The 19,946-nt window shown below is 44.1% G+C and overlaps 1 protein-coding gene and 1 long non-coding RNA gene across 3 annotated transcripts in view; one reads left to right on the top strand and one right to left on the bottom strand.

The window, feature by feature from the left end:
• Positions 1–15,954, bottom strand: part of EML3 (EMAP like 3) — a 293,640-nt gene extending 277,686 nt beyond the window's left edge. The window contains exons 1-2 of one of the 2 annotated variants that reach the window (XM_069207043.1): positions 14,591–15,914; positions 10,379–10,421 (exon numbers count right to left, since the gene is read on the bottom strand). Coding sequence is in view for 1 of the 2 variants with exons in the window: in XM_069207042.1 (XP_069063143.1) it covers positions 14,591–14,621 (31 nt within the window). In the remaining variant the exon portion in view is untranslated. Of the gene's footprint in view, positions 1–10,378; positions 10,422–14,590 lie in introns of both variants that reach the window. The other variant, XM_069207042.1, reaches the window with a different exon arrangement.
• LOC138259367 (uncharacterized) overlaps positions 1–19,946 on the top strand; it is a 161,208-nt gene that overhangs the window by 31,135 nt on the left and 110,127 nt on the right. The window contains exon 2 of the long non-coding RNA XR_011198709.1: positions 4,179–4,320. This is a non-coding gene — a long non-coding RNA (uncharacterized lncRNA). The remainder of the gene's footprint in view (positions 1–4,178; positions 4,321–19,946) is intronic.

Below are 19,946 nucleotides of genomic sequence, written 5' to 3'. Positions count from 1 at the left end.
CCCTTTGCAGAGATTATTCATGCGAACCAGGTACTTTGTGCTTGAAAGAGACTTTGCTTTCTTTTAAAAGACTTAAGACACTTTATATCACTTTTCAGTGATATCTCTACGTTTACTTATTGCATCTTTGATCGTTTTGACCTGCAAATATCCAGATAAATATTATATATTTTTCTAAACACTGTGTGGCTATATTGTGTTATTGTATGATTTATTGCACAAATACTTTACACATTGCCTTCTAAGTTAAGCCTGACTGCTCAAGTGCCAAGGATAATTTGGATTGTGTGTGACTTACCCTGACTAGAGTGAGGGTCCTTGCTTGGACAGGGGGTAACCTGACTGCCAACCAAAGACCACATTTCTAATACTAACCAACAAGGAACTCTTGGCTCTGGATTTCTTGAAGAGAAGAGCACACCTCGTAATAAAACCAGCTGATAAAAGTGGAGCAATTGTGATCCAACGGGAAGCTGATTATCCTAAAGCCTGCCTGACTATATTACGGGTCAACAGGAATTATCAGATGTTGAGATTGGACCCAACTAAAAGACTCTAACAAGAGATGAAGAAACTGGTGGAGGAGGTCAAGGACAACGAACGGATTAATGATTAGGAAACTGACTTCTTGACAGTCTCAAATGCTTCCATACCATACTTTTACATGCTTCCAAAGATACAGAAAGGGAAGGTTCTCCCCCCAGGATGCCTCACTTGGGTCTGGCATTGGTTCATTGTTGGAACCGATATGCCAGTTTACAGAGTGGTTTCTACACCCATTGGTGGAGCAAACAAGATCATATGTTAAAGACACTAAACATTTTTTTAACATCTTAAACGAGAGAACGGTTGACCCTAAGAATAATATTTTAGTATGTCTTGATGTTGAACCTCTCTACACAAGCATACCTCAGGAAGAGACCCTCAGGGTAATTACTCATCTGTTACAAAACACTAGTTGGGGTTGGGCAGCACCCACTGAATGGATCATGAAACTGGCATGGCTGGCTCTCACGGAAAATGTCTTTGCTTTTGAGGACCGCCTTCTCCTCCAAACACATGGCACATCAATGAGGAGCACTTTCACTCCGAACATTGCCTGCTTGTACATGCATATGTGTGAGGAAAATCATGTGGAATACCAAACCCTTTTCATCACATATAAAACTACAGGTACGATACATAGATGATGTGTTCTCACTATGGCAAAGTGACAAATTAGAACTGACTCAGTTTATTGAATGGCTCAATTCAAGGAACGTCATTTTGAAATTCACAATGACTTATGACCGGGAAGTAGTCTCCTTTCTAGATGGGAGAGTACACACTACTAGGGGAGGCTTCTCAACCACCTTACACACAAAATTGATTGACAAGAATAGTCGTCTCCACTTTACTAGTGCACACCTGAGAGCCCTTAGAGGAAATCTCCCAATGGGTCAATTCCTCTGGATTAGACAAAATAGTTCTTCTATACAAGATTATAAAGAAAGAGCTAAAGATCTTTCTAGGAAACTACAAGAGAAGGAGTATCTTGTTCAGATCATTAATATAGCAATGAAATGAGCCACGAATACCCCACGAGAATCACTTTTAGAAACCAGCATCCAAAAATCATCAGACTCCATTATTTGTGTAACAACATATAATAATTGGTAGAATGGAGTGAAGAAAATCATTAATAAACAATGGTGCATTCTGAATTCTAATTGTATGTCCCTTGCCAAACCTATGTTCTCTTTCAAGAAGAACAAGAGTCTCACAGATCATTTAGTATATACCAGGTCAAGAATAGCATCTACGCAGCAGCAATCTAATCTTTGGGATTTACCACCTATTTTGAGGCACGACCCATGTGGACAATGTTCGGTCTGCCCGTTCACTAAACATTCCAAACTACTGGATCTCGATCCCACCACAATGTGGGAACAACGCACCCACACGAACTGTAACTCTGAAAATGTTGTGTGTTTGAAAGCATGTTCCTGCAAATTGAAGTATGTAGTAATGATATCAAGGATCAAGGATAATTTAGCACAGGAGCACTATCCGATGCAAAAAAGCCTCAACTAGATTACCAGCACACTATCTAGAATTGGCCCACAATGAAAATGACATATTTTTGACAAATATAGAGAAAGTGCCTAACAACCCACTTCACAAAAGTTACTGTTTGAAAAAGAACAACATTGGGTGTACAGATTAAAAACCCATATCACAGGATTGAATGACGATGTGCCCTGGAATGCACTTAACATGACGCTATAGTAGCATACCTTTGAAGACCCCAATTGAGACTTAAGCATTAGCAGGCTGACTTATATATGTGGAACCAACCTTAGGATCTCTATAAGTTGGATATGACAGTGGGGTGCATGATGAAGAAGCAATCCCATGATTACCCAAACACTATTCATTGACAGGAATAATGTGGTGCGTTGAAATATCTATCAAATCCAGACAAGAGAGAAGGAAAAATATACACATTTTCCCCAGGAGAAAGGGACCGCATCGGCCCTAATGTATTTGATACATAGCATATTTTTCAAGCCTATGCCTTAATGGACAATCACAAGAGAAGTAGATAAAGGGAGCTATATATATATATATATATATATATATATATATATAGGTTAATTTATCCCCATGAAGTTAATTCACGAAAATGGGACCATATCAGCCAGAATGTGTGTGTGCATTCCTATGTATGTGTGTGTGTGTGTATATATATATATATATATATATATATATATATATATATATATATATATATATATATTCACCAATGTTCCTGCTGGTTGCTGACTACTACCGCCATTGGGGTTGGTGCTCAGCAGCGGGCGCAGGACCCGTTAATATCCAAAATAACCTTCCACATTTTCAAGAAAGGAAAAACCAGCACTCCAGACTCATTTATCCAATTGATTTATTCTTGTTCCATCATCGGCTGTATTATTTCGGCTGATGCGTTTCAACCGTTGAGGTCTTACTCATAGCCTAAAATTCTATAACAAAGCCCCACCGCCTCTAGAAACTATATCCTGCAATTCAATAGACATAAAGAAAATACTATCCGCATTTCCTCCTCTCAACAAATCAAATGTATTGTTTTATCATACCATATCAATCAGAATATCATCCTATTGAATTGCAGGATATAGTTTCTAGAGGTGGTGTTTTTTTTTTATAGAATATAGAAGAAACCGTTTCTCCTTGTTTTATTGCTATACGGAAACATTAGTTCTTCTTTGTATTCAGGGAATACTGTGTTTGCAAGCTCTATGTGTAATCATTTTTTTAATGCAATTTAATCAAATTAAAAATCTTTTTGAACACACTGCTTGATAATTCTCACAAATGGCCCATTGTATTTATACGAGAAAAGTAACAGAAGATAAAAAATTGCACCTTCTTCTTGTGCCGGCTATGGCATAAAGTGAATGGGGAATCCTCCTATCCTGGAAACACTGGTTCTATGCTTTCTGGCTGTTACAATGAAGGGAAGTCCCTTTTCTGTTTCTAGAGATGCGTCAAGTACACCATGTATTGGATGTACATATCTAATAAAAAATGGCGCCCTGCCGACTCAGAGGTACCGCATACGAGTGGTACTGCATACGAGCGGCACTAGCTGGGGCAGAGTGCTCTTTAATAGCCATTTGTTGCAGTCTGATACCCCTGAGGAACTGAGTATGGAGGACCTCGCCTCCTTAAAAGAAGAGGGCATAGGGGACTCGTCACTACTACCTTTCTTTCTAAAAATAGTATTCCTCATAGTACACATTTGGCAAGGCAAGATGTAAGGTATAGGTGGTTTCTAGCTACTGAACCACACATTACTTCTACACTGCTAGATCACTGAATGTTTGTGGTGTTGTACGTGAATATGTGAATAGGGAAAGGGACAAAATGACTGATCTGTGTGGGCTTGACCTGATCTATAAAAAAACGCAAGAGAGCAACACTGATGCGGTCTCATGAACATGTTTTATACTTAGTGTGTGACTACAGGGAGGTGCCCTCTGACACCCCCTGAGAAGTAGGATGATTACCCAAATAGAATAAGTGGCAATGTGTATTATGACCACATTAATGCTGTTGTGAGCACATCGGTGCAGTCATGTATATTGTAAGTCTGTGTTTGTCACGAGAAAATATTGTGTTTGCTTTCTTTTCAGTCACCATTGGAACAGTTGGACTAATGCACATTGGGGCTTCTGAGTGACCATGTAACACGCAGAGCATGCAGACTATGCAGGTTGGAGTGCATGCACGCTTGCTGAGGGTTGAAATGTTTGGACACCTTCACTGTCTCTCCGTGTAGGTATACAAAACATCCTGAAATACTGTAATATATTATAATTTTACCTTATACTACACACAGTAAAATATTTGATCTATCCCATTCTTTTAGTTTTCTGTTTTTATTCTAGGAATCATCTTTAAAATAACAATCACTCAGGTGAGTTAATGTGCTCCTATATATGTATGTTGTGTCGCACTATCCAGCACGGACAGAGGAACTGATGGTTAGGTCAGGGATGTGGGATCTTTCCCTTGTTTCTTTTTTCGTCCTGAAGAAAGCCTGGGACCATTTTATTGGCCAGATAAAAGGGGTGAAACATGTCGCTGATTCTGTAAGAGGGTCATAGGACCATAAAGTCTTAGACGAAGACCCCCAATATAGTTTATTTTTAACAATACCCATGACCACAGTAAATAAAGGGATACTTTGTGAGTAGTGAGGTACTTTAATCATTAGACCTCCAGCAGGTTGCTTTAAGTGCTCCCAGAATTCGGTTGAGCCCACTTTGGCTTATAGGCGCCAAAGCAGACCAGAGGATGAAGCATGCCACTACTAGAGTGGATGAGGGTCATGTAAAGAAAAACAATATTTTCTTTATTAATAAAGACGATTAGGGTGTGTCTGATTTAAGGACGGTTGTGCAGGGGCATGGAATACTCATGTATGAGTTTACTAGTCGGGGAGAAGGTATTCCTTGGCAACCCAGTGCTATTAAATAATTCCCTTAAAATTAGTCTTCCTAGCTCTCCGAAGGAGTGAGGAGGATAGAGTTTTTCTCTTTCCCCACTGTCCTGAAAGGTATTGAATAGTATGCAGAATTAGCCATTGTACATATCATAGGCAGTGAATGCAGACACTCACAGTTGGTATCATCACAAATCCATTTAGGTCTTGTTGATGAAAGATGCAGTGGGGAAGAAACAGGGAAGCCTTGGAAGGGGGTGGCTGCATTGGTGAAAAATGGGGAGTATTGGGAGGTACTAGTTGGGAGTTTCAGAAATGCCATAGTCAGAGATTGAGGACATTGTGTCCATTCCCAGACATTGAAAGATGGATGTTCTGCCTGTTGGGCCTCCCCTGTATCGTTTGCCTGTTCTCATGTAAGTCCAGAAGAAGGACCATATTTTTTCAAATTTGTGTGTTGTGTCTCTCATTAAGACAGGTAGTTTCTCGTTTGCATAGATAGACCAAATCTTGGCTCGCCATATATTTCTGCATTCTTGAATTTGACCTCTTGTTATAAACTTGCTTCACTGCTCGCACTTTAAACAAGTTTCATGTCTGGAACTGAAAATAGAAAGATTTGATGAAGGTGCACTTTCTTGGTAATTTTTCTATCTGTGATTGCTGAAACTGCTCACTCTTGACACCAAAGAAGAGCATAACCTTAAGCCAACCACCAGATGGAAAATCTTTTCCATTTTAAGGGGTCCTCGTAGCAGGCCTTTTATCCACTCTCAAACTATCCATGCAGTTGCCTGGTAATTTAAGGTAACCATGGAGTCACATCACAAAATACAAGTTTATAGGATGAGAGGTGCCGAGCTGGGAACTACATCTGCCTGGCCCACACTGGAGCAAAAAGTTCTGATCATCACACCAACCAGGGGTTTGATGTAAAAGTGTACAAATGTTTCTGGTCCAACATAACAGACTAACATGACCCAGCAATAACAGATATGCCAAGTGGCATATCAAGTTTCAGCTTTTCGGTTTCCCCCTTGGCAAAGAGTCCGCCTTTGGGATTGCCATGTACCAAAAAAATCCTCCCATTTGTGTTATTTCAAAAATTTCGGAGCGATTGGTTGAACTTTGCTCTTTCATTCAGGACTTGCTATAAGTGTTAAATATGATGTATATCTGGAGATTAAACTCTTTCACTGCTCAGAGATGGTGTGCATCCTTGTTTTCATATCTAATTAGAATTTGCTGTCACACTACATTGAGAGGTATTACCGTTAAAAACCAGGAAGAAAGATTGGACAGCTAGAAAATGGCTCTGTGACTGCTGTTTCTTCTTGAATTATATCCACCAGCAACAACGAGTCTCCTGTCCACCACGAACGTTTATCACTGCTTCCTGGGTGACAACTTCCATTCCTCTAGAAGTCACATGTGGAAGAGAGCAGTCCTAGAAGACAACCAATTAAATATATGGGTACTAAATGAAAACTGATCATTCTGACCAAGAGAGTAAGTCCGTAGCCTTCTCTGTAATGCCTTGTGTGTCTTCTCAATGGATGCAACTTATTTGACAGAGTCAATTGATTATCTCTGAAGAGCACTTAAAAATTCCGAAGAATGTTATTCTCTTCCAGTTCAGGGACCACTTGAGGTTGCGAAGCAGCCTGATTGTGTTTTGCAATGTTTGCTTAGTTTCCTGATCTCAAGAATCCAGGTGTCCAGAAAAGGGCAGATATGAAAACACTGACACTGTAGTTGAGCAGCTAATAAATACTGTTAGGAATTTGGTCAACACACTTGAAATGGACTTGGAGCCAAGGAACAGAACTCACTATTACCAATGCTCTTCTTTTTCATGCCACATAGATAAATTCCGTTGTTCTCTTTCACAAGTATTTTGGAACTTAACGCCAAGTTTGTCAATCTCCTTGTTCATATATAAGGCCCAAAATCTTGGAAATTACTAATTTGAAGAGGTCTCTTACAAACAATGTATACAAACATTTTAGACCTAACATGGGTCGTTGCTTAGCCCTGATCTCTTCTTGTTACAGGAAAAGTCGAGTAATGACAGACTAAACTGGGCCTTTTTCTAGGTCCTAGCAGAGAAACTGTTTCTGTCTGATTAGAAGTTCTGGACTTCTCATGAAACAAAAAGCAGTATTTAATTTGTAAACATCTTTAGAGCCCATCACTTGAGTTGCAGAATGCTGAAATTGTGGAACCCCCTACAATTCCTGGGCCTGATTCACAAAGGTAAACTTACGCTTTTGAGTAAGATTACGATTGTTTGCTATTCAGAAAGGGATTTACGAGAGGTATCTTTACAAGTGCGGCGTCTCCGCACTTAAAAAGATATGACTGTCCTATCTTTTTATGTGCAGAGACTCTGGATTCGTAAAGATACTACTCGTAAATTCCCATGTGAATAGTAAACAATCGCAAATTCACGCAAAGGTGTAAGTTTACCTTTGTGAATCAGGCCCGTTGTCTTTATCTCATTCTTGCAAGTTCTGTCTCATCCCTGCTCTCTACCGTTTTCACTGATTTCCGATCTTTCTCTCCTTCCTTCTGTTTTCCTTCTCTATCTGTCTCTCCTTTGTTCTGGGTCAAAGTCTGTGATAAAAAATAAATCTGGGTCTCCAAAAATGAATACCAATGCCCACCAATTACAACCACTGCTGAAATTAAGCACTGGAGGTGGAATTTGGTGATGTTTTCCGTGCAAGTGGAATATCCAGTCGTTTGGCATGAAATGAAAGCTTGACCAAACATAACATGTTTAACACTTGTTTGAACACATTTTCTCTCAGTTGTGCAGGAAATCTCACACCCTTGGTCCCACCTTTGGGAATTGCTGCTGATGCTGGCTAGAACAATGCTGCTGGCGTTCTTACCCGACAGTCCTCTGGTGTAGGTACTCAGAGGCTAGTGTTTATTACACCTTGCATAGTACTGAAAAACATGAAATAAAATGGCGTCCACTGAACAGATGCTTCTGAGAGACCTCCAACCCCAGCCTAGAATTTAAAAAGGAAGCATCCTAGAGAGTCTAAGGGTTATTAATGTAATTGAAAGGGTACGATTTAATTATAATATGGCTGATGATTCGTGGCAATAGCTTGAATAATTTGAAGCATGTGAATCCGAGGTGGATCCCATGCCTGGGAAAAACAGACTACACACACCCAGTTCAACCCAGACTCAGACTGGGGAAAGGAGGTCACCACGTGTTAATACACCTGCTAGACACATAACAATGCAGATAATGTATCTGCTGCTTTACATCACATGCTATAGAACGTGTGGTAAAAGAAATAGTAAAGTGCTAAGAACATCATTGTGCTTTACATTGCATGCAGCACGGGAGAGTCCATATGTTATACAGGGAGTGCAGAATTATTAGGCAAATGAGTATTTTGACCACATCATCCTCTTTATGCATGTTGTCTTACTCCAAGCTGTATAGGCTCGAAAGCCTACTACCAATTAAGCATATTAGGTGATGTGCATCTCTGTAATGAGAAGGGGTGTGGTCTAATGACATCAACACCCTATATCAGGTGTGCATAATTATTAGGCAACTTCCTTTCCTTTGGCAAAATGGGTCAAAAGAAGGACTTGACAGGCTCAGAAAAGTCAAAAATAGTGAGATATCTTGCAGAGGGATGCAGCACTCTTAAAATTGCAAAGCTTCTGAAGCGTGATCATCGAACAATCAAGCGTTTCATTCAAAATAGTCAACAGGGTCGCAAGAAGCGTGTGGAAAAACCAAGGCGCAAAATAACTGCCCATGAACTGAGAAAAGTCAAGCGTGCAGCTGCCACGATGCCTCTTGCCACCAGTTTGGCCATATTTCAGAGCTGCAACATCACTGGAGTGCCCAAAAGCACAAGGTGTGCAATACTCAGAGACATGGCCAAGGTAAGAAAGGCTGAAAGACGACCACCACTGAACAAGACACACAAGCTGAAACGTCAAGACTGGGCCAAGAAATATCTCAAGACTGATTTTTCTAAGGTTTTATGGACTGATGAAATGAGAGTGAGTCTTGATGGGCCAGATGGATGGGCCCGTGGCTGGATTGGTAAAGGGCAGAGAGCTCCAGTCCGACTCAGACGCCAGCAAGGTGGAGGTGGAGTACTGGTTTGGGCTGGTATCATCAAAGATGAGCTTGTGGGGCCTTTTCGGGTTGAGGATGGAGTCAAGCTCAACTCCCAGTCCTACTGCCAGTTCCTGGAAGACACCTTCTTCAAGCAGTGGTACAGGAAGAAGTCTGCATCCTTCAAGAAAAACATGATTTTCATGCAGGACAATGCTCCATCACACGCGTCCAAGTACTCCACAGCGTGGCTGGCAAGAAAGGGTATAAAAGAAGGAAATCTAATGACATGGCCTCCTTGTTCACCTGATCTGAACCCCATTGAGAACCTGTGGTCCATCATCAAATGTGAGATTTACAAGGAGGGAAAACAGTACACCTCTCTGAACAGTGTCTGGGAGGCTGTGGTTGCTGCTGCACGCAATGTTGATGGTGAACAGATCAAAACACTGACAGAATCCATGGATGGCAGGCTTTTGAGTGTCCTTGCAAAGAAAGGTGGCTATATTGGTCACTGATTTGTTTTTGTTTTGTTTTTGAATGTCAGAAATGTATATTTGTGAATGTTGAGATGTTATATTGGTTTCACTGGTAATGATAAATAATTGAAATGGGTATATATTTTTTTTTGTTAAGTTGCCTAATAATTATGCACAGTGATAGTCACCTGCACACACAGATATCCCCCTAACATAGCTAAAACTAAAAACAAACTAAAAACTACTTCCAAAAATATTCAGTTTTGATATTAATGAGTTTTTTGGGTTCATTGAGAACATGGTTGTTGTTCAATAATAAAATTAATCCTCAAAAATACAACTTGCCTAATAATTCTGCACTCCCTGTACATTCTACGGTTCATGGGATGATAGCATGCCTTAAGGCATTTTGCGCAGGGAAAATCACACCTTTGCAAAAGTCTTTGGGGGGCATATATTGGCTGTGACGCTTGCTATTCGTGACCTTTTGCAACGTAGTCAATGAGGCCAGTAGGCCCCATGACTTCTGGGATGGCTTTGGGGTATCTGCCTCTTACTATTCTGCACAGTATGTTTTTCAGCCTCCGTAGATGTGCTGCACAGTCCTCTGCCTTCTGAAGATGAGGGTCCTTCTCAGAAAACTGCATTGTGGTATGGATTTGGGTCCTCTAGGAAGAGAGGGTGGCCGAATAAATATGCGTGTGGCACTTCTGTAAAAGCAGAGTGTTTGGCTCCGGGTTAGAAATAGTCTCTCTGTAGTGGCTCAGCAGAACATCAGGGGGTCCTTAATGGCTGGACTATTCTCACCTTGGTTTTCACGTTTACCATCTGCCTGTCTTCGGGTTGATGGCTTACCTCAAAGAGAAGGAAAGTGCAAAGAAAGACAAATTAAAGATGGGGTCAACGTTGAGGTGATGTGACTAGCTACCTAGAAACACAGTATGCAAAGATGAAAGCATTGCCCCTTTCTAATGAGTTTGGTGCCGATGATAGAGTCTCCTCCCTGTTATACTAAGAAATCTTCCTGTTATTGTGTGCTAGAAGAAGGGGTCTATAAGCCATAAGTATGGTTATGGAGGGAGGAAGTCCAGGCACTGACCTCTAGGGAGGTCTCCTTACTGGTGCCTATGGTCTAGGCCAGCCTGACTTAAAAACACAAACCTCCTGAGCGAGCACGGAGGGCAAGGTGTCAATGTCTGCAGCGCTTGGGTCAGCTCTCTAGGTTGTAACTGATTAACTATCTCTTCTCTTGAAAACGAGTATCTGGTGTTAACTATCAGCACTGCAATTATGGGCCCTAAATAAAGTCAAGGACACTTATTCAGAGAAAAGGCAATTAATAGCTGGCAACACAGATGTTAGGCGGGCAACAGGGCTACCAGCATCACCCCCTATAATCTCACAACTACAACCTAAAAGCACACCCACTGCCTCTCTGCCTGCCTCATGTCCCTGCCACTGAACCTAGGGTGAGCAAAAACAAGGTAGTCTAAGCATTCTGATTGGCTGAACCAGTCTACTCATTGCTGGTCTAATACAATCAAGCTAGGTTTGTAAATTCTATCATCGGAATGTCAGGGCTGGTGCAGAGTTTGGCCGAGGAATACATTACGTCCTATGGCTCTTGTAACAAGGCTGACAGGATATCCGTCATGTTTTGATCTGTGCAGCAAATTCTAAATCAGGAGCAAAGCTTTCGTAAGAAAAAGGATCACCATATACATTTGTGGTCCCCACTCGCCTAGGCATAGGGCAAGAAAGATGATCATCTAGTTAACAGTGGAAAACACTTTTAAGTGAAACTTCAAAAAATAACCTCTACAAAAAATACTTTGGCGCTTCCAGCACACCTTATGTACCACAAATGTTGCTTGAAAATGCAAATTCATCAAACCCAATTTCATACACACAAAACACAGATCAGATTATCTTAAGTTATGTGTTTTAAATGTTGTATATGAGAAAATGAACGCTGCCGAAATGATGCAAAAATGTTGTAAACCTAAATGAAGAGGTGGTTATTGTGTTACGAAATTGATTTAAAACAAAAACAGTAATCGCTGAATGTCAGTTTCTAAACTTCTATACGAGCCACGGTGGGTAACATTATGATTAATCCAATACTTTGTGTGTGTCCTTAGATAATTATTTTTATAAATTAATACTAACTTCTGAAAAGCTTCCTGAATGATAACACTAGCTGCTAACCATTGCGTCAAAAACCTGGGAGGTGCACTGACGCCTCCCCGCAGCCTTACTCGGACTAAAATCAAACCATTACAATAAATATATACATATTAAGAGACGAGGATTGCACCACTCCAACCCGTAGGTCTATCGACAGGAAAACCCACGCTTTGTAAACTCCAATCTCTCCAGCCCGGACTGGAAACAGCCAAGAGGCAAAGGGTTTGTCTCTCTTTAATACGCAGAAAAGTAACAAAGCAGTGCCGAATGACACTGGGGGCCAACAAGTGGTCGAGAAGTGACCCAATAGCTTACTGTGTAATAATATCAGGCAGGGGAGTAAAATTATCCTTGGAATTTACCGCCCTGCTTTCTACCGCCTGGATGTGTCGAGAAGATGAGGTGATACGGCCAGAGCTGCTGACTGTAAGTGGGGAACAGCTTTGAGCCTCGGCGTCCGCTCAGCATCCAGTGATTCCAGTCAAACCAATTAGTTTCCCCGTGGCAAAAAAATATGAGCGTGGTATTGTGTAATGTAATTTGGGTCTCATGTAAAGCGGTCCAATACCTTAGGGTGGATTTCGCGTATATAAAACTGCAAAAAACATAATAGGAGGCCTCCTCAATGGAGCAGGTCCGGGGCCTGCTATGAACGGGAGCGTGGAGGGGTGTTTATGTGGAGATATATATGCGTGTCTGACCCGAACAGTTCAACTTTGGGCTGATGCGTCTGGGTCATGGCGTCGGCTGCAAGCAGCACCGGGTAAAAATACAGGCCTTGCTACTGGCTTCTGCAGTGAGGTCGGTCCAGCAGCGACACATGCTAAATCGAGCTCCATGTGGCAATGTGAGGCCAGGGTAAGGGTGACAGGTGGCCGCCCAGGGGGCAGACGCTGGAGTTCACGCGACAGCTGCTACTGGGTAATGAAACCCACCTGTGCGGACTGACCCTGAGGTGACACGCAGGGCTTGTAAATACAACACTTCCGGGCACAGCTATATAGCGCCAGCAGCAACACACAAAAAACACACGGGAAGGAGTCCATGCATCGCCGGAAATCTCTAGCGAGCCTCACGTGGCCGCGGCACATAATTTAGGCAGCATTTTAGTCAAAATTGACGTTTCTTGTGTTGACCATCCCAAAAAAAACCGACTTCGGGATGGTCCATTTGAAAGGAAATCTCAACCTGGGCCAGCGTTTAACTGACAGATACCCACATTACACAACTGTAACTCCTTGAAAGCTATGGCAGTAGACCAACAAAGGTCCCTTGCGACTTAATGCAATAAAAAAATGCAATCGTGAGCTCCCGGCTGGTTAAGTTAGCCATAATGGGTACTGGGTGTGATCCTCGCAACACTGGGTCTCGGTGCCACTGCTCGTAAGGAGTTGATAGCGAGAAGCTCGAAGATGTGTGTTTGGCGTGCGTGCGTGAGGACGCAGCACGCTTTCAGAGGGCCACTGTGAGAAGACTTGGTGGGGGGTGAAGGTGGGGGCTGCGGACGTGCGTGTGCGAAAATACAGTTGCAGAGAGACATTGTGAGAAGAGGGTGGATGTGTGACAGTTGCAGAGGGACATTCTCAGAAGTACGTGAGTGTGCGCGCGCAGTCACACAAGCTGCTGCCGAGTCTGAATCAGTTCCCAGGCTAATCACTTGCAGTTTTTCTGGTTTTCCTCTTTTTGAAGCTCCGCCAAATCGTTAACTTTTTACAAGTCGCCAGAGACAAATAAAACTTTCAGCCAACTGCAGCCATGAGTGCAGCGAGAGATACAGATGGAGGCACCAGACAGAACACGAGGGAACCAGAGGCAAGGGGGGCGGACATAGTATGTGGGGCAACAAGGGGGCACTGAACAATCTCATAGGGGCACAGTGCCTTGGCACACCGTTGGGAAAGGGTTCACGCTGTTGGCATAGCAGGTGGCGCAACAAAGAGGAATGCAGCTGTCATACTGAGGCACAGCGCTATGGGGGTACAAGAGAAAGAAAGAGGACCAAAGTGGCACGGTACAACTGGGCCACTAGAAGAGTGGCGTTAAGGCGCTTCGAAGCACAAGGAGCGCAGAGCATGGAGCAAGCGCTGCCGTGGCGAAACGAAACTGGAAGTGGGCTTCTTGCAAAAGAACAAACAGCACCCACAGCTCCGGACACACTCAGGCTAGGTGCTGTGCTGAGGGGGGCCGTGGAGCTCGCCCCCCGCACCGCGGACGCTGCTGGGGCCACTGTTACGCCACTCCGTGGGCACCGGAGGCAGTGACGTAGCAGAGAGCCCTCATGCAAAGAAGAATGTCTCCCTTACTACTGGTTGAGTGTCAAAATGCAGCAATAACCGGGGTGAGTGCCCCCTCAGGAGTGAGGGAGCCGGTGTCACTGCGTCTTGTGCACCATTTATAGGTATGCCCCTGCCAAGGGGAGAAGAACCAGAAGAGAGGATGGGGTTAACCAGAGTGAGACTGGTTGTGTGATTATCAGGGGCACAGAGGAAAGGGCCCCAGCCATCAGACCACACAGAGACAGCAAATTGGCACGCAAGGAACAAGGTGGATACGAATACCAGAGAGAACTAGCTTTAGATGGTTTGGGGCACAGAGTGCCTAGTACTCAACCCATCGGAGCGCACAGTACTGAACCTCACTGGCTCCACTTATCCTTTCATCTTTCTGAGGTCGACAACTTTTATGGCATACAATTAAGTTAAACATCCCTTTAGGTCTGTAGCGCCAAGAGACTACTCTGAATGCTCTCCTCGTCCAGTCTACGTTAACTGTGATGTGTGTACCAGAGTTTGGGCACTAGTTAAAGGATATACCAGATGAGGGGGAACTCACCCATCAGACTGCGCTGCACATCCCCGTCCATGATCTGGTCCTAGGGGCTGAGCCCAGAGACACCCATGCACCCGGCTGAGAGTGCCCGGCCGTCACTGCAGTTGGTTGCAGAAGTCCACGGTCCTACCTCCTGGCACTCGGGCAAGCAGTAGTGGCCGCGAGAGAGGGGCAGGAAGCGTAGGTCTGTCTCCTGCAGGGCTGTTTCTCTTCTACAAACGTCTCTCATCAAACAGTGCCCTCTCCCGTCTGCAGTACTGGGACCCCCTCGTGCAGCGCGTTCTCTCTCGCAGTGATTCCTGTGTCGTGCACTGCTGAGTTTTACGCAATGCTCATGTGTCTCTCAGGAAGATTTCTTCCCTCATATAGTACCAGAGCTCTCTCTTGGGGTAACGCCTCTCACCTGCAGTGTACTGTCTTATGCACTACTCGGGATGCCATTCCCCCGTGAAGCGCAATTTCTCTTTACAGTGTAGTCCTGTTGTGCAGTGCTTTGGCCTCTAGCTTTCGTCTGCAGTGCTGTTTGTTCTTCCCCCAGCACTCTCACCCTCGTCTGCAGTGCTGCTTATTCACCTTCAGCATTCACTCTCTTCTGCAGTGCTGTTTATTTCTTCTCCAGCACTCTCGTCTGCAGTGCTGTTTCAGTCTAGCATCGCTGGGATCCTTCCCATGGTCTCTTTCTGAGATGTAACTCCCCCCACGACACTCCTACCGTCTGTCCCATGCAATGTTTGGATCTCTCACGCAGCAGTGTCTGTCTCTCATCCAGTGCTGGATGAGTTTTTTTCCACGCAGTCCTCTGGTCTCCTAAAATGTGATAATGTCTCCGATGCAAGGCAGTTTCTTACAGTGTTGTGGGTCTCTCTCCCGCATGTAGTGCCGTGGTCTCTCGTGAAATTCGGAGATCTTCCCTACTGTGCTGCCTCAGCCCCTTCCTCTCTAGTGCAGCGAACCAGGTCTCTGCCCTGCAGTGCTGCGGTCTCTACGCCGGGGCGCAGTCTGGATTTTTTTTTATTAAGCGCGGCCCCTCGCCTGTACTGCTGTATCTTTCCTGCAGTGCCGAGAAAGACTTCCATGCAGTGCAAGGTATCTCATGCAGTGCCCGCAGTTGCTCGCGCGCACGGTTGATGTCTCTCTCGTGCAGTGCTGCCACTCTCCTGCGCCGTCATCTCTTTCGGTGACGCTTTGCTCTCACTCACTCATGCAGGGCTAGAATCAACCGCACGCAGTGCTGGGAGTCTCTCGCTTGCAGTGTTGTCTCTTTCATGCACTCTCTACCCACCCCCCCCCTCGTTGGACTTGGAACAGAGTTAAAATGAAGTCGAAGCTGTAACTTGTGAGGTTCGCTCAGCGCAGGCCGGGCCCTCCCCCAGGAAGCGCTGGGCATGTCACTTCCCCTCCTCCTCTCTCGTTACTCTCGCCCTCACTCCTCTTGTATCTCCCCACCCTCTTTCCTCATCCAGTCTACCTCTCGCTCACTTCTCGCTTTGATTCCATATCTTTATCTTTACTTTATTTTTATATTTGAAATACTTTCTGTTCCTCACTAATCTTTTTTATCCTGTCTCCTCTTTCCCCCACTGCCCTCTAGTTTTCTTCACGCTCGCCACATTTGATCCTTCTACTGTCGCTTCCTAGTTCTGTCTGGACCTTCCATCTTTCTCCCCTCTTTTCTATCCAGTTGCTTCACAAGGTACTACAGGACAAGGCTTTGGCAAAGCCAATAGGCCCGGCCTTGGCAAGGTGGTGCAACAGTTAGATTGATTTTTATTTCAAGCATATGCCACAAAAGAAGGCAGAAACATGTCACCCCTTAAACATGGCAGCCACAGGCTTTCATGCAAAAAATACATCAATCACTGCATTGCCTTTAAATAGAACACAGTACAGGGGCTTCTTAGCACAACATTTTTAGAAATCCTTTTTAGTTTTAATGCACACCAAGAGAAGATAGAAATCTTAATGTCGCAGACAAAAGATATTACAGTATCATGAAGACATAGTTTAAACATATCAGGATGCCCCCTAAATGTTAAAGACTGGAAATAAAAAAACATTGGTGAATTAAAGTTTTGGCACGCCGGTGTTGATGTGCACTTCTTTTCAGGTTTGAGGAAAAATGTGCAGTGGTGGGCCGAAACAAAATGTAAATCACAGCCGAGCAGACCAATGGATGGAGTTTTGACCCAATGCCTTTCTATATAAATAAGAAAACATGTTATTTTAATTTCTGATTGTTTTAGCACCCAAGACTGGTGAAACAGCTAAAGCTGTCTTTAGGGCGTCACCTAAAAATACCCACTCACTCTCTTCCTCTCCAGCTTACTGAGTCTACCCTCCCCACTCTGTGCCAGTTTCTTATTCTGATTCTCTTATCTCTCTCTCTCCAGATGTTATTCTTTCTCCGTTTTAACTCTCATGTCCCTTTATCTTCATTTTTGTGTTTCTGTTTGCGGAACTCATCTAGCAGCTGGCAGATTCTTTGCAAGATGTGGAACCAAAAAGAAGAACTAACAATGATACACATTTATCCCCTTACAACCACCCTCTCCTTTTTATCAGCCCTGAAGGGGTTCATCCGCTTTAGACCGGCCGCTACCTCTCATCCAAACCAACAACCCTTTAGGGAAGCCTAACAATTATGAGAAGATGGATGCTTTAGCTGAGCATAAAGTGAGAAGTGTTCACCTTGAATGTTAGCACAGCTGGTGCTCGCGCCTCTGGACACATGAGTTTCTTGGTCATTGACAGTCATCAGCAGAAAGTAGTCATATTAGGTTAGGGGGAGCCTGAAATACAGTTTAAAGTTTTCCAGGTAGCATTCAAAGAAATACGTGCAGAGAAGACGAGCACTGGCTTTTATAACATTTTCCACCATGAGTACTTGAAACTACTTGAACTGCAATAACCATAATTCACTTGGGGGAACTAGTAAAGATTTGTGCTTCCTCCCACAGCAACTGGTAAACTCTCACGGGAGCTGTACCTGCAAGACTGGATGCACCGGCATGTTTGGAGTCGTGCTTTTCCTGCAAGACTTAAGGCAGCATTGAAGCTCTCTCAAACCTATCAGCTGCCCTCTGCTGATGAATGGCAAAGACAAAGAAACACGTGTCCTGAGATGTGGCTGCACTAAAACTGATAGTGAACACTTTCTACTTGTGAATATGTAAATTACTGTGAACCTCAAAAACCAGAATGCACTTGGGAGAACTGGTGCTTATGTGCTAGCAGCGTGTTCCCTTCCATGTTATCTCTTAGCGGCACATTATGTTGTCCTGCTGTATGCTGGGAGCTGTAATCCTCCTCTTCTCAATCTGACACTGGCTTGGAAACTCCACGATGTACCAGGCAAGGAGGTTGTGTGAAAACCTGCACTCCTGGTCATTCTTTTTGGAGGACACCGGTGAAAACCACTTTGTGTCTTTGCACAGTGGTTTAACACAAAAATATACCCCTTTGCAAATTATGTTGGGGACACCCTTAAGTTTTACTTTGAATGCTCAATTTCTGTACAAAAACCTATGGCTCAGAGGTGGCCATTTGAGAGACTGAGACTCCTTGGACTGCAGGAACTTAAGCAGTCCATGTTACATCCCTTATTTAAAGCCCACCCAACCCTTAAAATTGAGTATTTGAGCTCAAGAAATGTCCCGTGATGACCCATCTTTCAACACTTCATGATAGTCACATCCCTGATACGACATCCTACCAGTGCCTCCAACACGGGCAAGCTAAAACAAAGCCCTTTCAAGTCACATGACTGGTAATGATAGTCGAAGTGTCACAGTATAGTAAGCACTACTATCTGATAGAGCTTCTAGCCATAGATTCCTTTCTTTAGATTATGCCCAAGGCATCAGACTTGATCTGGAAGCTTTTGGTGAGTAGTACCCCTGCACAGCAGTAGGCTGTAGCACTCAGCTCCGTGTGGCGGCGTCCACGCCGGAAGTGACGTGTAGAGTGCTCATATAAGTGCCACCCTAGCTCGCTGATGTCAGTTCTTTGCTTTCCACACCAAGCCAGCTCAGATCTGGGAAGAGCTAATCCTAGTCACTTTTTGACTGACCCTTTTTCAACCTTCTGTCGAAGATTTTTCAAGACTTTGTATCCTGGGGTGAGGATGTCCAGTGCTTAATTTGTGCTTGTTGTTTCCGGTGCTGAGCACTGGCACTTATTTTTGAGGGCCGGGCTTATTCTTATGCCGCGAGCATTTGTTGCGAGCAAAAGACACATTTAGGAAAGACGGAGGAAGGAAAAAACGAAAAAAGATCACAATGGGAGAAATTAGAAAGCTTCAAGCGTGAGCTGAAGGGGCAGGGAGTGGCTTTATATGGATTGAAGAGGCCCGAGATGGCTTCAGGATTATGCAGCCTCAGTATTCCATGTTCACCTATTTAATTACAGCACCCGCATGTTTAAGAGGAGGGCTTTGGGTGCTAGCACCTTTGTATTTACAAATTAAGCACTGAGGATGTCCACCAGAAAGGCAGGTTTTAAACCATGCGGCACCTGTCACCATCAGGTGTCAGTGACGGACCTGCACTTACTTGGCCTTTGGTTTCTATAATGCAATCACAATGCCAAGATGTGCGAAGATTGCCGTAACATGCATCCTAAGGTGATGAGGCAGCAGACCCTTAAGCTCCTTGGCACCGACAGTCCCCATGCCGCTCTAGGTCTCGGTCACAATTTGCGAGGACGGTTCAGAGATCATTCACAGAGTCAGTCGTCATTTCACTCCAAATCGTCAGGGAAACAGGGTAAGTCCCACAAAAAGAAGAAGTTGAAGTGGTCTTCGACTTTGCTGCACAGGTCTGCGGACGAGTAGTGAGAGCATCAGCACTCGAAGTCTAGCTCTGTGGAGGAAACTAGGCCCTAGCTGTCTCTGTGCCTCCCTGGGTTTCCAAGAGCCAGAGCAAGCCCTGCCCAAATCAAAACATTTTGCGTGGCCCTGCACCTCATTTTTGGGTGGCCTGACCCATCTGGAACCCCCTTGGGCCCCCACAGAACTGGGAGGGCCCCTACTGGTTTCTGATGGCAGGCTTGTCCTCGGCGCCAGTTGGGTCCCAGGGATCTAGTGATGGATTTGGTGCAACCTTGTCCTTCCTCCGTGCCCACTTCAGAACCAACACTTCTGGCACCACCAACGCCCAGCGGTGGCGTTGCCCCTATCATAACTCTTAACACCAATATGGAGCCGGACAGGCATTGTCAGATGCCTGCTCCACCACCGACTGGGCGCAATAACAAATAGTAGCAGGCAGGGACAAATCTACTCATTACTTTAAGAAACCAGTATTCACTATTGATTTCATGGGTAAATTACTTTCCCTTATTTTTTTAAATTTATTTGTAA

The sequence above is a fragment of the Pleurodeles waltl genome, chromosome 9 (assembly GCF_031143425.1).
Source record: "Pleurodeles waltl isolate 20211129_DDA chromosome 9, aPleWal1.hap1.20221129, whole genome shotgun sequence".
NCBI lineage: Eukaryota > Metazoa > Chordata > Amphibia > Caudata > Salamandridae > Pleurodeles > Pleurodeles waltl.
This window is presented reverse-complemented; position numbering and strand designations above follow the sequence as displayed.